The 19,644-nt window shown below is 38.1% G+C and overlaps 1 protein-coding gene across 2 annotated transcripts in view; it reads right to left on the minus strand.

Annotated features, from left to right (window-relative positions):
• Positions 1-19,644, minus strand: part of VPS54 (VPS54 subunit of GARP complex) — a 55,318-nt gene that overhangs the window by 11,331 nt on the left and 24,343 nt on the right. For both annotated transcript variants that reach the window (XM_075203897.1, XM_075203898.1), the window contains 11 exons: positions 15,239-15,365; positions 14,592-14,699; positions 13,488-13,543; positions 12,323-12,419; positions 11,477-11,820; positions 8,786-8,915; positions 6,926-7,107; positions 5,719-5,831; positions 1,754-1,817; positions 1,564-1,669; positions 1,145-1,232 (listed from right to left, as the gene is read on the minus strand). In XM_075203897.1, the coding sequence (XP_075059998.1) occupies positions 1,145-1,232; positions 1,564-1,669; positions 1,754-1,817; positions 5,719-5,831; positions 6,926-7,107; positions 8,786-8,915; positions 11,477-11,820; positions 12,323-12,419; positions 13,488-13,543; positions 14,592-14,699; positions 15,239-15,365 (1,415 nt within the window). The remainder of the gene's footprint in view (positions 1-1,144; positions 1,233-1,563; positions 1,670-1,753; positions 1,818-5,718; positions 5,832-6,925; positions 7,108-8,785; positions 8,916-11,476; positions 11,821-12,322; positions 12,420-13,487; positions 13,544-14,591; positions 14,700-15,238; positions 15,366-19,644) is intronic.

Consider the following 19,644-nt stretch of genomic DNA (forward strand, 5'->3'; position numbering starts at 1 on the left):
GCACAATTCACTGATGCCAGCTCCTGATTAGTAGGTTTTCATCATGTTCAAAATCAATATTAATATAAGGGAATAATACAGTGAGGCTATCACTATTAGCTTGAAACACAGTCTACTACTGTGCAGAGATGCAGGTGATCTGTGAATTAGAATAACAGAGAGGCAAATAAAACCTGTCCCCACATGGAGCAATTTGTCTGACAAACTGTGTCTGTCTTTAACAAAGTGGTCCAGACTTAGTTCTGTCTTTGATCCCATAACAAGTAGTGATCTCTGGTCCCCAGATGATGTATCAGGTTATCTTTCATTCAGTGACCAAACTGAGCCGTGTGTGAGCACTTTATGAAGAAGACCTTCACCCGACCGACAGTGGTGTTGCTGTACTTCTCAATGCATGCATGTATTTTAGAATGTCACTAGTAGCTCTGCTATAGAACCTGGGTTTAGTGGTCTGTCTCACAGTTCCACAACCTCCAGCTGCCTTGTACAAGTCATGCTAGGTTAAAGTGAAAGATTTTCCTTTTCCTTCTAAAAGCAAGACAAGGCATACAAATATTTTTTAAAAACAAATAATTATTGAACTGCTGTCAACATAAAATTTATCTCGTTATAAAAATAATAATATTTAGCAACTGACACATGCTGAGCTATATACCATCATCATCACCACCATTTATTTATATAACGCCACTGATTCCGCAGCGCTGTACAGAGAACTCATTCCCATCAGTCCCTGCCCCATTGGAGCTTACAGTCTAAGTTCCCTAACATACACACAGACAGAGAGAGAAAGACTAGGGTCAATTTTGATAGCAGTCAATTAACCTACTAGTATGTTTTTGGAGTGTGGGAGGAAACCGGAGCACTCGGAGGAAACCCACACAAACATGGGGAGAACATACAAACCACACACATAAGGCCATGGTCTGGAATTGAACTCATGACCCCAGTGCTGCGAAGCAGAAGTGCTAACCACTTAGCCACCGTGCTGTCCCAAATTTTCACGCAGACTGCACCACTGCTAAAATGATCCCTCCGATCGTAGAATAACACAAAATGGAGTTTGTCACGCCTAGTGTGCAGTCTGTTTCAGTGACACACATTACAGGGTGGATTACTTGCATATATAGCAGAAACAACCTACCCAGATTTTTTGTGGTGATGGTCTTCAGTCCAACTACTTGTAGTGCCCCCGCTCCCAGAACCAGCTGACAACTGCGCGAGTTAAAGTACTAGACAAAGAAAGACCATAAAACATAGTTCAACAAATTATCTTATAATATAAATATGAAGGAGCTGTTTACGTTCAACAATTTTAGAAAATAGATAACGATACTGAATATCGAGTGGAGGGTGAAAATAAGGCATTGGACATTGGATACATTGGATATATTTATACAACACAAGAGATATCAGTGTATAATGTTTTCCGATTAAAGAAAAAAAATGACAAAGATAAAAACACAATGCTAAATTGTAAGTTGTGTGCTAAATTGTAAGTCATTGAAAGCCACTACACTGGTCACAAAAGAAAACACAGCGTTAAATAAAAATATGTGATACCTTCAATAGCTCAGACAGACGAGTGAGCATGTCTGTGGTTATAGATGGGATGTCATCCACACAGCTGCAATACTCCAGAATTATCCTTATTAAAATCAGAACAGTGCTGCAGGTAATTAAAGGGGACACATTTTAATAAACTGTTACAAGTACAGAAATCTTTCAAATGTCATTTGGACAAGCAGCTTACCCAACTACTGCATACTTCTGTCCGTCCACCGTGAGAAAATCAGAGGGTTTCCTTTCTTCTGCACCTAAGTATGAAATATAAAACGTCTGATACCATATGATGCATCTCTTGTAACTACAACAGGACATAACACAGGGTCAAGGCTCATTTGGTTCTGAATTTTTAGCAGTCGTCTATCAGTTTATCAACTACAAATTAAGGGAACTTTTGCAGCCAACAACAGGAAGAACTGCGTTTCTGTAATCTGTTTTTAACAAGATCTTCCATGGTCCTCTGATCGGGTGCCTTAGACTCCCTGAGATGTCAAGCTCCTCTGGGCTTCAATGACTACACAAAGTGCTTTCTCAGTTTCATTGGTGATCCTGAGGGAGAGATCTTTGCTGTATTACTAACCATCCAGATGGAGGACTTGGATAATCCAATTAGCTTATTCCATCTAAGTGGTTATTCTAATCATATCCCCCTAATTGTTGGGTGGTTTTGCTAATATAGGATATGACTTGTAAGTAATTTTCATTTGCTATTTAACGGTCAGCAATCTATAACTTTCAAAATGTGTAAAACGTCTGGACAAAAGAGCATTATGTATAATTATCAAATAACCCAGACAAATCTATACCTAAACCTATTAGGAATCAGTCAGCATATAGTTATGTATTGTAAATCCAAAATTCAATAACTGATAAACTGCTAAAGTATACAGTTCAATATTAGTATATTCCTCATATAATAAAATAATTGGCTTAGAGCAGTGACCTGCAGCCCCAGCTCCTCCTTCCTTTTACCGTCAGATGTTTGTTACAGCTTGTAACACTTGTTTATAATGCCTGCTGATGTTATTACAGATAGGAGGCCCTTTCTGATTAAATGTATTGCCTTACCTTATTATGGAGATTAAGGGTAAAGTGTGGCCCCTTTGAAAGACAGATGGCCGCCCCCTGTGGCCCCTAAGGTGCATCAGGTTGTTTATCACAGGCTTGGAGTACTAGAGCAGAGACCACCATAGTTTGTTGCTCAGATTAACCTGCTTTTAATCATCCATTATAAGCAGGATAAGAATAAGATGGGGGCGAACCGAATATAATAAAAAAGGCCCAAGCCAGGATATAAAGTACAGAGAACAGTTGAACTCACATATAAAATGGTTTATGGTGAACCCCAGAATTGAAATACATTCTCAATATTCTTATAGATTCCAGGGACTTCATAGTTCTTCCCTCATGTACCAATTAGCCAACATGAAATCCTAGACATCTGCTCTGGATGATGTTTTAATAAATGGAAACAATATGACAAATAATTTTGGTGAACGGATGTTTTGTTTAAATTTACATATAACCAATACATTTTAAATTAGATACACTCACTTAGACACTAAAGCGGAGTTTCTGGTGCTACCTATTGTATGAGCATAGCCTTGTGCTAAAATGCAAGAACATGTTTTTAGTAGAGGGCTTGTGTTGTGTATATGGGAGACTTATCTCTCTAGCACTCCTACAATATACCATTAGGAGGTGAAGTTTATAGTCATATTATGCTTTCTCTAGCTATATCACAACCTTCTGTCTTGATCCCAACAGAAGACCACATTCAATCACATAAAATTGCTGAAATACAACTATATCTGTTACATTGGCCATCATGAACTAGAGCCATAATATTAAAAATGTAAACGGCATCTTAAATCTGTTATATAATAAATAAAGCTGCTAAGATAATATGTGCGTACACTTCCAGGCATGTCAGAGGGTGTATTTTACCATCTAACCACAATCTTACAAACAGTATATGCAGCTGTATACGCCCTACATGCAGCCTGTGAAGGACAAATCACAGCTATAACACAGCCTCACTGAGCAGGCACTAAATACAGAAATACACTTGAGACAATATCCGACATGCCGCAGGCAAGCGTAAGAATATCTGCTGGTTCAGGAGGAGTGGAGGGGGTGAGGAGAGCACATAACATCATGAAATATAGTGTCTATGTATTATAAGTACACAAGATTCTGTTCTCGAAGCTTAACAATATATAGGACATTCTTCAGCACCAACAAGGTCACAAATCCCTGCCTTTCATTTGCCAACACTGCCTAAGCAGATATTTAAGCTGTCTATTTCTTCAACTGATGAATGCGTTTTAGGGGTAATGTATCTCATTGCAAATAATTTCTTTGTCACACAGGCAGGTGTGGCCTGAACACAAATCAGCACAAGGAGAGATTAGGTGTTCAAAGTTAATTAATATTCATTTTAATGCAGCCATTCACTAAGTCACACCACTGAGGAACACACCACACAAAGTGCTTGGCTAATAGAACTACTTCCTACTGACTGGACAGGCTCCATTCCCAATGCATTATGTGCCTCATTGAGGGTGTTAATGTGCTATATTCTCAGGAACACTGGTTAAACCCACTTGACAGTCTGACAGCAAAGGGTAGGGAACAGAAATAAAAAACCATAGCAATTTTTAAATGTAATTTAGTATATTTCTGGCATGGTTCTCCATATATTGGGAATAAAAACACGTATTAAGTCACAAATATTCTGAATAATTGTTCCCAAACCTGTATATTTAAAGAAAGTACATGAAAGAAATTGAGAATCCTCTCTAAATCCAGTTTTTTTTATCCCCATTTGTGGGCTAACTTCTCAAGGCTTTAATGTTTCCACTAAGAACACAGCGCTAATCAGGTTTAGGCTCCTTAGCCAGCCATTGCTTCTACATTTTAATTAGTCCATGTATTCCTTAGAGTAACATAAAAAACACCGGCTGATCTGCTGAAGACAATAGCAGGCATCAACAGAATCTACGTGTACAGAAATGTCTTACAGACAGTATTGCAGGTAAGAAAGTAAACCAAATAAATACATAACTCTACAGAATACAGTTCTTAGAACAGATAACCTAACAACTAGTTTCTGACAACCAGGATAATCTTCCAAGGCAAAATTCCTTCCTATTTGCCCAAACACCGCTGTTTTACAGTCATGTATAGATCCAGGGATGCAGCGTCACACATCCAACTAACGGATTGTTTGCCTGCTGCTATAAGCCACAGCTGTATTTGAATATCCTTTGTTATAAGGAAGCTTTTACTACTTTACCTGCTGGATGTAAACGGTATGCTGAGTGACTGTCACTGATTTCCATACTCTGCAGGACAGACATGCGTCCTTATAATGGAAAGCAACCAGACCAAATCACAGATTTATCTGTTATATCCCATAGATTGTAAGCTTGCGAGCAGGGCCTTCTCACCTCTGTCTATTTTACCCAGTTTGTTTATTACTTTACTATGTTTGTCCCCAATTGTAAAGCGCTACGGAATATGTTTGCGCTATATAAATAAATGATGATTATATGATATGATTACTCCCATAGAATGTTGTCATAACTATATAATGTAACTTGTAATGTATGTATATTTGTCACTTACTAGTGCACTATATCACAGTATTACTACATACATTTATTACACTGTGAATATACAGCAGGTCACTTTAACAAAGTATTTGAAAAAATAAAGGAACTACAGATAGAACAGATGGTGAAGAATATATGACAGCTGCCATATTGTATAATTTACAGCAGATTACAAACCTTTGTCATCGGAATTAGTTCAAAGCCTATGTAATATATAACGAGTGGTATATAAATATGAGAAAAAGTCTCATATGAAATGTATCCTTTCAAGCAGAGACTCTAAAACATATATTTAACAAAAATAAAATCTAGGATAAATAAACAAATCTACACTTCCCATAACGGATAACCCCTCGGCGTCTGTGACCCCATGGCAGGACAAAAGAAAGTGAGGGCTCAGAGGAGTCTGGTTAATGCTTCAGTGTATAGATTGTCCTGCCTCCTAGTCATCTGCACTGACCTAGGTCTGTTCTAGGCCTGCGTTCTAATTGTGCAATACATGCTGAATTATTGGCTGCTCGGATCACCAACTCACATCCAAATTTTTTCTCAGGTAAAATAATTTTCCCATCCGTTATAGAATCGACCAGCTCCTGAAATTCAGCGGGGACGTCTGCTTGTTTCCAGCGCTCGTTATCCAGCAGAAGGCTGAGAAGAGAAGAGATTCCAAGAAGTGTTATACTGTGTGTCAGTACTGCACGTAACACCCTACTAAACAGACTACATGTGGCTCTACCAACAGCAGCAATACTTCACTTTCAATGTAAGGCACAATAACTCATCTTCCGTTATTTACTTATCTCTGTGAAACAATAAAACCTATAAACAGTATAGGGAAACACTGGGGGACTGGTGCCAGATTAGACTTCTGCTACACAGTAACTATGATTTATTAGGAACACATAACGAGCGTTCTAAATTCATCTGGGATTCTGAACTATAAAACAACAATAAACAAAATGATGACATCATACACTTCTCTGAATCACTCGTTATTGGTCTCTCCCCATGATGAGAGCTAGCAGTTACCCCGAACGGACTGCTTATTTTTCAGATGTTCCCAGGATATAATATGAAAACTTACAGAATAATTCCACAATATTAGGCATGGAGGTATACCTAATATTAAAATATTATATTTATATGTAACCTGCAGCCAAATCAGACAACATAACTTTGTCAAGCATATGTATTACAGTGAATAGTATGCTAAACATATTTATTGGAGCAAATGAGCTGCTGTTAAGTGGTATTTGATTTCATATTAAACCAGATTACAAACTCCTAATGAGATTGAGGGCTCCCCATATACTCCAGAATCCAAATCAAATGACTTGCCCTCACTTTCAAGGCCCTTATACCACCCCTTCATATATCTCAGACCGTTTATCGAAATACTCTTCCTCATGGCTCTGTCCTCTGCCTCCGATATCCACCTCAACTCCTGCCTACAAGACTACCCCCGTGCCGCCTATGGGAACCACCTACGGAAATTCCGGACCAGCCTTCAAATCTTTAAACGCTCTCTGAAAACTTACCACTCATCTACTGTGCTGAGATGAAGTCAAACAGAGGATACAAAGTAACTGCCCACATAACTAAAGGAGAAGAGGTTTTCTCTGTAGAAAACACACACAAAAAAACTTCCACGACTGTACCCTGCAGGACTAACTAATAGTCTCACTTATGCTTTATTGCACTGAACAGAACATGACAAAGCCATGAGAAATATCAGGCTGTACCTCAGCTTCGTCTTCCTTTCATCATGGAAGCGGTTTACAAATTTGTTTGCCTGACTCTGAAGAGCCCCTCTCAGAGACATACTTCTTCTACCACAGATCTTCTCTGTGTTCTGCACAAATACTTCAACCGAACGGGACAAGGACAGAAACTCTGAGGAATTTAGCTTTTCAAGAAACCCATCCTAGTAAGAGGGGGAAAACACATTCAGCAAACCAAACCAGTTAGGCTTTCAGAACAAGTACTTAACAGAACCCATTTATTATGAAATTACATTGATCTTTTATAGCAGTAAAAGAGACACATATCACAGACTAAAAGGTTATCATAAAGATGTATGCATCATACTTATTGGAGATTTAAAATGTTACTGGTACATTCTGGTCATTAAATAGGTGTAATATCTTCTAGGAGCCCAGACTAAAAGTTTCTATACAACAATATATCAAGTAACAAGGATGAGGTATCAGAAATAATTCCACATACTAGTCACATAAAAACTGCACAGAATTACTGAAAGGGACAAATAGTATATTGCAATGAGAATGTCGCCTTGTTTCAGGCTGTAGTATAACCACCAGGGGGCAGGCTTGCACACAGTACACCAAAACACATACTACATACTTATCATACTTTCCCAAGTATTTACCTTATTAGAGACTACAAAATGACCTTAAAAAAGGTCAAAGGGGGGACCCATTGTAAATATGAATTTACACATGCTGTATTTCGAAGAGTCCTAACACTTTTCGTTCAGCAATTATAAGGCTTTAAAAAACAAATAAATATATATATATATATATATATATATATATATATATATATATATATATATAGTATATTCTTGTTTTTGGCTTTTCTTCTCCTGTTGTTTAAAACGTTTTTATACGTGCTGTAAAATCTGCGTTGCTTGTGTGGTTTTAGTATTTCTTATGTTCTATTGTATCCTTCTTTCAAACAAAACAGTGTTTTAGAGTCAAGATTAATTCTTTAGCCTTATATGATACTTATGTGGTTTTGAGACAGCTGGTAATTATTTGACTCATAACACCTTAGATATAGTCTGTTTATTGATTTGTCTCCTCACATGAGTGCTAAATTTTTATCTGTTTATTGAAACATCATTCACTTCCATTTGAGACGGCTTAAAACAGGTGTCATTTCTTCAGATATATTTCCGGTATTTATTAGTCTAATTTGGTTTAGGATGTCCCTGATCAGTGATTAGGAACTGTAACTTGCTATATTATTAGTTTAAATAGCCTGGTGATCAGGTTGAGAATACAATTCCTATTATCATATTTTGTGTAACTAGCCCGGTATATGACTTAGTGGATTGCTTTAGAAGTTTCAGAAAATAGAGCAAATAACGATGTTTCCTTATCGTAGAATACTTTAATTTTACATGTTATTATCCGTTTATGTTGAGACAAGATGTGACCACTGGTCTCTTATCATTGACTCAGACTGCACACCTGTTGTACCAAGTATAGTGTTCAAACTTGAGCATAAGGAAATTATCTATATATGTGCTGAGTTTCCCTATTTCTTAGTAGGATAACTGGTCTGTCCTTCACAGCGATAACTACAATCTACTGGGCATTGCTAGCTTGCTTGATAACAATTGTTAGTAGGACATTCACAAACCCCAGCAGTGCCGACACGCGTTTCGATATTAACTTTCTCAAGGTAAAAGTTAGGTAAATTATACATAGTAAAACCACACTAACCACAGCAAATTTTAAAACGCATTAAAACAAAAAAAATATTCTATGCACTTGTAATTTGGTTTTTCACTTTGAACTGATTTCACCTAAACACATGTAACAAGGTGATATACACAATAGCTGGAGGTTTGTCACCTTGGCTCTCGCCAGCAGGAACTTCACACAGCGGTCGTGGCAGATATCGGAGGCATTGTACAGCAGCTCCTGTATATTGTTTGCAATTTTACCAAGTTCCAGGTCTGTTAATTTTATATCCTCAGTCATTCTTGAAAAGCAAAACACACAACAGTAATTAAGATCTTGAGTAAACATCAGAAAAGTATATTACAGCCATTATACCACAGGCAAAGAGCAACAACATAAAGACAAACGATCAACTTTAATAATGAATGACGCTGCACTCAGACTGTAACTATGGGAAATATCTAGTGCAGCAATAAATGCCAGAATTAATAATGGAGACATCAGTATTTTGCCAGAGGTTTGTCCAAGGTAAACTTTATATAACAAAAGATGCATTAAAATAGCAGTTGTATTAATGTATCATTTGTAAACTGGTGAAAATAACTATAAAAACTTAGATATACTATATGGACCTTCATATAATAGTGGAGAACGCATTGTACACATCTGATGAATCCTTCCATAATCTTACAGGAAATGACAAGCACAAATCATGCAGTAAATAATCATGCAGACATTATATAGGCGTTATGATGATAGTGGAGGCCATTAAATACAACACAATTACATGATTATGCTTTACCTGCTGTGTATCACCATACATCAATAAATGAGGAGCTGCCATGTTTTATGTAAATGTATGCAACTGAGACTTCTGCATTTTTATGTACAAGTAGAAATGGCAGCTCCTTTGCTGGCTATAGCAGTGAGCTGGGGGATCTTTCACTGTGTTTGTTCCTTTCAGGATAACCCCACCCTTTCAAGCACCTGCTATAAGCCTATAAAATTTATTGAGCAACTTCCACTTCTGTATTGTTTGTCTGAGAGGCATGTTGGCGTCAGTAGCTGAGGGGGAGTGCTGCCGCTGTATTACCATTTGGAGGCTTTTGGGGTACCTCTTGGCAAGTTTAAAACACATATATGTATGGCCCAAATATATGGGACTCTCACTGTTTAGAGTTAGGACCACCCTATTAAGAAAAGAGCCGTGGAGTGGCTATAGCAGTGTGCTGGGGGGATCTTTCTGTGTGTTTGTTCCTTGCAGGATAACCCCACTCTTTCAAGCACCTGCTATGAGCCTATGAATTGATTGAGCAACTTCCACTTCTGTAATGTTTTATGCTACGCCAAGTTATTAAAGCGAAACCACAGAACAGCTCCACAGGGTGGGCAAATTATCACGAAAATTGCTTGTAGCCCTGGAACCTTATTCTTCTTACCATAGCAAATTGAAATTTCTAAAAATAATGACAACTTATACCATTATAGTTGCCTCCTTGCAGAGATGTAACGTCACAAATTTTGCCTTACACCCAACAGAAATGCGCAGGAACATGTGCAATGTTGGGCATCGCAGTACGTTGAAAAGTGTGCAGCTGAACATCGTGTTAATTGAATTGGCCCCTATAAATTGTGTGCTACTGCCAGAACTAGGAGATCAAGGAAATGTGCTCCCACACGATGTAGACAATATTGCGGTTTATAAAAAAAAAAAACTCATCTATAACTAAAATATCAGGTCTCAGTAACCACGGTTTTTTTTTAATATCTCATCACTAACAAGATGTACAAACACCCCCCCCCCCCCCCCCCCAGTAAAAAAACAAAAAAAACCCCACAAAAAACAAGTACAGAACATATCTACAGACAAAGAGCTGGAACACACATACAAAGTAACCAAAGTCTGCTGCCATCGTCTAATGATATGGCATACTATATTCTAAATTAAAAAACTGAGAGTCCCACAAGATCTGACCATACAGAGGCATAATACAAAAGGACTAGTCTGTTTAACATAACGTACATTTCTCTGAAGTGTAAAAAAAAAACAAAAACAAAAAAACCCCTAAAAAAACAAAGGCATTCTTATGTATAATCACAGTCTAAATATGGTATTACATGTGGCAAAACAATCCTTAATCTATGGATTAAATAATAGTCTAGGCCACATGGAAGCACATCACTACATCAATTAAATGTTTGTAAAAAAAGCAATATAACTTCCAAATAAAGCAAAAAACGTAAAAACAGAAAATAAAGCTATGAACAATGAACTATATGCAAAGAATACATGTACAGAAACACTTTACATGCTGCATCCATACGCTCCCATGAGTGTGAGATATATGTTTAGGAACGGGATAACCAACCACTAGTTCAAGTTGCTAGTGCTCTATCCAGCCAGAAATCAGCTTTTATTACAGAAAAGTGAATTGTTCCCAAAAAAAATGTAAAAAAAAATTCTTTGTCTTTTCAGACACCTACATTTTTTCTTAAGTCCGGCTATTATTTTCACTTATTAATGACAGCCATGTTGATTGATTTGAACATACAACCTGTCACACGGATTTGTCCCCTCCCCCCCTTGTAATCAGGTCCAGTGTGTGGCTTAAATGCAACAGTGCTACTGTAACCCATTACAAGAACACTTTCTATACAATCAACAGCTCAGTGATCTTTCAGCATTAATCACAATCATGAACAGTAGCAGAAAGGGTCCCAATACTGGGAAGTCAGCCTGTGTTAGGTGGTATATACACATAATAGCCATCTTAAAGACACACCTTCCTAAACAATGTTTAGTGTAATGATGATCAGGTCTGGTTTCACAAGGTAATTTCTACAAAGTCTAATTTTACTCACATTATCTCTACTCCCCCTGGGGTAACTGAAGGTAGTGTATGATCTTTGCTGGAAGAGGAGTCAGTAGTGCATTCAGGATCAGATACAGAGTCGCTGCCAGAAGGCTCGCTACTGCTGGGTGATGCATTCCTTTGTAAGTTAGTGTTGGTAGCAGCATGGGGAAGCTCACCTTCACTGAATGCATCACTTATAAACAAGCCTTCGTGAGTCAAGTAAGCCAGATCGCTGTCCGCATTGTTCTCTCGGCTCAGGCCTTTCTGAGCTTCTGTTACCTCCATTTCTCTGATCCGCTGATTCTTATCTAAGACCATGAGTACAACACTACGAATAACGCTTAATGTGGCCTGTGGGGCAATACAAATGATCACATTAATAAACAGGCAGACTGTAAAATAATCACATAAACGGGATGCTTAAAGGGGAACTTCAACATGTTGGAGATTTCCCTGACTTCCAGTCATGCTATGAAGCACTTACCCTTTCACAACGGTCTTCTTGGGTCAACTGACCGACCGTTATCAGTATTGTTTGAGATTGGCTGTATCAACTGGCTGGTAAAAGAACAACCATAAAGTAAGGCAGTAAGAGAATGTTGCTGTCAACTACATCATGGAGACAATTGTCAAGGGACGAGTTGCATTTGCCTTAAAGGGTGATATTGCTGGAAGTAAGGGAACCCTGTAGCTGGGTGAAGTTCCCCTTAAATATTGTAATATAAGAGGGTTTTAAACATATCTATTTTCAACTTTAGTAAATTAAACTAGCAGAGATCATTCACATCTTCCTGAGAATACTGGTCTGTACTCGGTGTGCCTTTATGGGCAGGATCAGCATCAAACATCTTACCTTGACTCTCTGAAGGAAAATTGTGAACGTAGAAAAAATACTCTGTAGCAAATCAAGCCACTGTGAAAAATTCATCAGTCGCATCTGATCAGCAAGCCTGCAACAACAAACGTACAATCAATATGCCCCCCAATAACTAAAGTTCTTTACATAGTTAAACTGGCAAATATAAAAATGGATGCAATTACTGACTGTGCAAAAGATCTGAGGCTATACTTTAACTATTATTGTCCTGGCCCAAAAATTGTGGTGCAAGTTTCTGCACACTGGATGGAACATGCATGACAGTGGTTGGGCTATGCAGCCTAGGACTGAGGCACTACTATACCTGGTAAAAGGGGTTCACAGACAGATTCAGGGTGCAGATAAATTTTAATCATCACTGAAATATTTGGGATGAAAACTGATTGGTCTATGCCCATCCTAAAGAGAATATATTTGTCTTGGAATAGCCACATGGACGTGATAATTTTATCCATGAAATAAGAAAAATGAAATACATATTTTGCGGGGATGATGCAAGATAAAATTGGATCATAATATCACACTTTAAACCATAAAGCAATTTTGGATGCATTTTGTAATTCTACCTTCTTATGTATAATAAGAACAACTTATGTAGAAATCTTATTATGCTAGAATAGTGGCCAGGGCCATGACATTTTCCATGTGACTGACAAGCTGCTCATGGCACCATATAAGGGCTGTAAATAAGCTTTATGGAGAGAAGCATCAAATCCCAACGTGAGCTCAAAGCATCAATATTATGTTTTCATGCCGACTAATCATTAACTGGATCTGGTGACAAGACATCACCATTAACCTGCTATACAGAATGTATCACATTATAATCATTAGGAAGAAGTAAAAGGACTGTTCTCGAGGACCATATGTTTTCCTGGGTTCAGGGGTTCCCACCACTGCTCTAGAAGGAAACATTACATTCTCCTGATTTTATATAGGTTTTATTCACTTATGTTTAATCAATAATAAATAACTGTTTATCCACACTACACAACCAAACGCTTGGTTGACTGGTGTCCTTTGAGTTAATATGTTAATGAGAGGTAATGTTAATATGCACTATTAAGTGGTTAAGTTCCCGCTCTAATGCTGAGGAAGGAAACAACAATCTTTCCCAACATTGCAGGTAATAAATACTTACTTCGTGACAAGCTCAGAATCTATTTCATCGATTTGGGAGACTGTGCTGATCACACACTGTGAGGAAAACAAGAAGCATAATGTGTACCAATCTCTAGAGAAAACTGGTTACATCAGCAAATATGCAACAGAAAACTAACGCCTAACCCTGAATGTACATTGTGTATGACAAACGTAATGTGAAAGCAGAAATTAACACAATATATATATCCTGTTTACACAGCTGTGGCTTTCATAGACTATTCTGTCGCCTTCAAAGTGCCTTAATATGGCCTGGCCCGTTGGCATATTGTTATAGCATGAAGGCAGCATGTCCCAAAACAACAAATACATAACATTCCAGGAATGACAGAGGGTTCACCAAAAAGTGTATACTGCTGTCACTCCCATGGTTCTATGTCCCAATCAACTTGTTGTTTGATCCCTCCTTGTATCTATATATTACTCAGGTCATGTATTTGATCAGATGCATATAAGTCTACTTTACACTATACGTGCAACTATGATGGGAGCTGCACCTGTATTGAGATGGGACAATAAAGCCTTTTCGGGGAAAAAGTTGCCTACGAAGAAGGATGGCCTCCCAGAGAGAGGGCAGATCATTTACAAATAAATGACTATATGATATATGCAGACATGATATGGGGGTGTCCTTAAGGCTTATATGTTAGGTGTACTTTATCATCCATTATCTCTGCCAAAAAGGTGAAGCAGAAAGCAGTATAGACTATTGGAAGCTGCATGTGTGTCTGGCCCTACTACTAACGAAAAGCTGTTTGGCTGCAAGGGAAACAGAAAATGCTTTTTCAGCAACTTATGTGAGCACTGCCAGCAGCGTGCATAGAGTATATTCACAGCAGTGTGACAGGAACCTAACATTTACAGTGGCTGCAATGTGCAGACATAAAGAGCAGATAAAACACCAAGTTCCTGGGGCTCACACGCTCTAGCTGTCATTTATTTAGTGCATTCTGCAAACTGACAGCTAGAATTCAATTGGTTGCTATAGGGAACATCTACACTTTTTCAAACCTGCAGTTTAGTAAATATACCCCCAAGTCTTAAGCATGGGAGAGTCCTAAAGCAAAAATACCATGTTTACTACCTGCTTGATGATGCTTTTTGCCGTTGCCATCATTTCATCAGCATAGATTACAAAAAAATCCAGCTTCCTTTGCTTCAACAGCCCAAACACCAGCGACACCAGTCTTTCCTATTAAAATAAACATCAACAACATGTCTACAGCTGTATCCTCAAAATGTGGAGTAAACAAAATTAAACTGAAAAGGCTGAAAACTGTAGTTAAAAGTACCCAAACGACAAGCTGCTATATATAAATATTTACTATTTGCATTCACAAATAGGTATACTAAACTTTCAGGAGGTATTAAAACAGGTTTGGGAGGTGTGATTTATAGGGTAACGAGTGTGGTTTTGCATAAATTGGGAGCGTTATTTGCATGAATCAGGGGCAAATGATGGAGAGGCATGCACATCATACAGGATACATCATACAGGATAAGGACAGGTAACGTTATCCATCAATAATACTTTACCCCAAGTCCATTAGTCAAAAACAAAAATCTTCGGCAAACCACCTACACTGCATTATTTTTGTTATTAGTCATAATATAGAAGTGTGAAACGTTTATAAGCAAGTGGTAAAAATTAAACATTTTGTCTCCCTTCTCAGGTGTAAAGCAATAGATGGACAGGACAGGGCTACTATTTGTATTACACTGCTCCCACACCTCTTCGATCACTTGGCAGTCCTCCTCTAATGGTCTGTTTAAGTCACTGCGAGCATAGGATGTGAATTCTGCAATGATCATTTTATCAATGAGCTTTTCCAGTTCACAAAGTTGTGACCCGAGGTGTCTGTGGAGAAAAAAAAATATTGTTTGATAAATGCAACTTAATAATCACTATCCTTAAAGTAAATGCCACTGAAAAATCACAGGGGCTACAGTTAAGTTGCAAGTATACTCATACAAATGAGGTAGATACAAGTATATTTACAGAGGAGAAGGTCCTAACGGAGCTCTCAAAAATGAAAGTGGATAAATCAATGGGGCCAGATGGGTTACAATAAAGCTTAAAGGGGTGTTGATAACACCACTAACAGAATTATTGAACCAGTCACTAGTTACAGGAGTAATTCCAGAGGACTGGAAAAGAGCGAATGTAGCCCCACTGCACAAGAGTGGAAGCAAGGAAGAGGCGAACAACTACGTCAGTAGTAGGGAAATTGATGGAAACACTCTAAAAAGAAAGGGTTGTAAAATATTTCAAATCCAAGGGGGGGGGGGGGGGGGGGGGTTAGGATGCGTGTGATGGGAAATGGCTCCTACAGTGTGATGGGGGAAGGGGATACTGGCTCCTACAGTCTGATGGGCGGGAAGGGGGGACACTGGCCCCTACACTATGAAGGGAAAAACATTGGTTTTGGAGCAATCTTCATTTTCTCGAGTCAATAAAAATATGTGATTTCCACACCAATTTACGTTCATAGTGTCTGTGAAAGATGACTACTAAGAAGCTTGTGATTGCAGTAATTTTGCTATGCTTGGTGACTCAGGGAGGTTAGGAAAACTGGTGATTTATTAGTTACTATGCATTTAATAGATGTGGAGATTAGCAAATCAACCTGTAAATCATCAGAAAAAAAAGTAAATGTTATCACTATTTCTGGAAAACAACTTTTAGTAGATCACTCCTTCTCCCTTAGACCTATAAACTTCAGCGATTTGCAAATCCCTGATAAACAACTCTCAAATAACCATGCATATTTATATTACTATTATATTCCATCTTCCATATGTATTTGCGCATGGAGCTGCATAGAATAAAACAAGCCTGCACAATAACAGCAAGCACCATAAATGTCACACATGGATTATGTTCCCTAACACTCACTGACAACAGTGGAGTACTACTTTGTAAGCAGTGATTACAGAAGGTAAGAACGCTGTAACATGGAAACAGTATAGTAGTCAGGAGTGGGCTCTTCTGTAACATGATGGCAGGACTCTGGTAAGTGTGTCTATTACAGACATCTGCTGATTATTAATTACGTTACTATAGTAAAATAGTATTTCATCTAGAAAGCAGACAAAGCTTCCCCATGCAACTACCCGAGCCTGTCACATGGTGACATCACGTGGACTTCCCTTAGCAACGTGGAAGCGCTCTGGTGCACCATGCAAGACTGCACTACCCACTATCTATATTATAAAGTGTTTAAATGATAATCTGTGCTGTGGACCATCAGAGATTACTTTAACATGTCATATTAGGCACAATTACACCCACGCTGCAATATAAGAGAAACCACATGTTAGAGATAGTTATATGCTATCACTCTGTGTAGATTATGAATTGTGTCTCCTACCTTTTCTATTTGCAGACCTTGAGGAACAGGTCACATCAATCAACTGCTTCATACCCACCCCTTGCCTCTAGACCACACTGCTAAGCTACTGTATTGTGAGAACATTATAACACATAAATATAAAGTACATTAGGGCTATGGAAGGAGATAAAGGGTTTATGACACAGAGGAAAAGTATTGCACTTTACTGATTGGTGAGCTCTGGAAGCTGCCTTTCTAATATAATCATCATTATTTATTTAACGCCACTAATTCCACAGTGTTGTACAGAGAACTCACTCACACCAGTCCTTGCCCCCATTGGAGCTTACCGTCTAAATTCCCTAATATACACACAAACTAGGGACAATTTGATAGCAGCCAATTAACCTACTAGTATGTTTTTGGATTCTAACCCCTACACTGAAGCAAAAGTTTCTCTAGTAGTAGCGTGGTGCACCTTAATTTGCTCATGTGTGAAAATGGTAGTATTAGACGTGGGCCAGAAGTTTGCACTGATAGGAAGAGCTGGGCAGATTAAGGGCGCTCCTTGCAAACAGTAAGCGCACCAGTGCACCTAGTGCTACTGAACAGTGCAAAAACATAATTTCATTCTGTGGGGTGAAATGACTGAAATGTAAAGAGAGATCCAGGAAAGTACTTCATTATTTACACCACATGTGAGCCGATAGATATTGACTTCCTATTTTTTAGTGGGATGCATTTTGAGCCCTCCAGTTGGACTGAGAGGACAACGTGAATTTTCAGGCAAACTGTAAAACAAAGCTTCAAAATACACAAAGTGCCTCAGGTACTAAAAATATCCTCTCACTCATGATTAATATACACCATAAATTATGCCAAACTGAAAACCATTTTAGAAGAAAAACTAAAAAGTTATATTTAATGAAAGGAGTGATTCTAAAGTTCTAGGAGGTTGTACTTTTGATGCGACATTAACACTTATACACAATGAGCTCTTCAGATGTTTTCACCTCTACGCACATCAAGGCAGATCTAGATTGCGGTGATGTCACCAGAGAGCGGCAAGCGAGCGCGCACCAGGACGTGCACAGGGCAGACCATCTAGGTGTACTGCTGCAAAAACCAAAGCATTCTGTGCATCGAGTCCATATCATAAAGTAGGTCCCATAATAAGCATATTATTATACATTTATCTCCAAATAGCACAAACAGAACAAGAGAAAGGGAACATGTTTAAAAAAGGGTCAGCATTCCTTTAGGCAGTAAGAATATGTTGTATAATTTTGGAGCTGATCCATAGTTCACACATAATAGAACAAACTGGCTGCACTGAATACAATGGCATCAGGAGATACACTCACTTGCTTATTTTCTCACATAAGATGAGAAAGAAAGCAGTATATTACCACCTCTGGTTATATGTTGGTGCATAGGGCCACTCCTTAATCACCTTGAATATTACAGAGACTAGAACCCCTGCACTGAATAAACCAATGTTACGGTGTAATGTAGAGATCCCACACTACATGTAATGTTATTATTCATTAAATCATTTCTTTCTACTCCCAATGCTACTTCCTAAGCAGACAAGGGGGTAAATGTATGAATCTCCGGATTCTTCATCTCTGGCGTGTTCAGCCTCTTCAGCGCTTAAATTTAAAGCGGCGCTGCCTTGTAAAGGGAAGTTTCCCTTTACAATGCAGCGCCGCTTTAAATTTAAGCGCTGAAGAGGCTGAACACGCCGGAGATGAAGAATCCGGAGATTCATACATTTACCCCAAGAAGTCTTAAGCCACATTGATTAAGAAAACTCATATATAAAATGTCTAATAATAAAACAATGATTTAAGAAAAATATACGGACAAGGTGGATAACAGAAAAAGAATGAAAAAACACATAAGAGAAAGGCAACAACACAAGGAGAAAATTAAATGTAACAAATCATGATAGAACTTACTGCTTTACAACAACTTGGGAGTCAGATAGTTTTAATAAGAACAGATGCCGTAAAGACTCTTAAATGACTCCCTGGACAGCTCTAAGTAGTTACATTAGACAAATAAATGCTTAAACCACCTCCTTCCATCCAGATTTCACTTTGTCTTGACCTTATCTATTGATCTATATATTATTCTAGTTGTTCTTTTAAAATCTCAACATAGTCTGCATAAGGTTGTTTTTTTTTTTTCTTTAAAGCTCCCTCTCTAATACTTAGAGAGGGAGCTTTAGGCAAAGAGATTTAATAGTCCATTGCAAGAAGCTCTTAACACCTGTTACCGTACCCCTTACACCTGCCCTCTTTACTCTGCAGATTGAGCTACAGGCAATGTTCATTACAACTACTCTGAATACGACCAATGTCATCATAAGCGAGAATTACCCAGCATGGCTAACTGCATGCAATTCCTGTCCTAGAACATTCTTCCTATTTTATTTTCCATATAGGCATATGAGGGGTAAGATTTGGTCTACATGTGCATATAGACTAATCATATAAATGGAGCAGACATATGATGAGATTGATAATACTCTGATGGATTTATTGTGTTTATTCCGATGGTCATTTATCCACAACTTTTAAACACCTTTTGGATATTACCTATAAGTTCAACTGTCAGGAGAAGAGAAATTAAATACATTTTTAACTTATTAACTGCAATCTTAATGGGCAAGATGGCTCTAAGTAGCCAACACCTATAACTACTACAGAAGATCCTGGCATATATCAGACAACAGTAATTAATGCACCTCTACTGCTGTATGGACTTATCCCCCTCATATATTAAAAAGTTTAATGTTGT

The sequence above is a fragment of the Mixophyes fleayi genome, chromosome 3 (assembly GCF_038048845.1).
Source record: "Mixophyes fleayi isolate aMixFle1 chromosome 3, aMixFle1.hap1, whole genome shotgun sequence".
Classification (NCBI taxonomy): Eukaryota; Metazoa; Chordata; class Amphibia; order Anura; family Limnodynastidae; genus Mixophyes; species Mixophyes fleayi.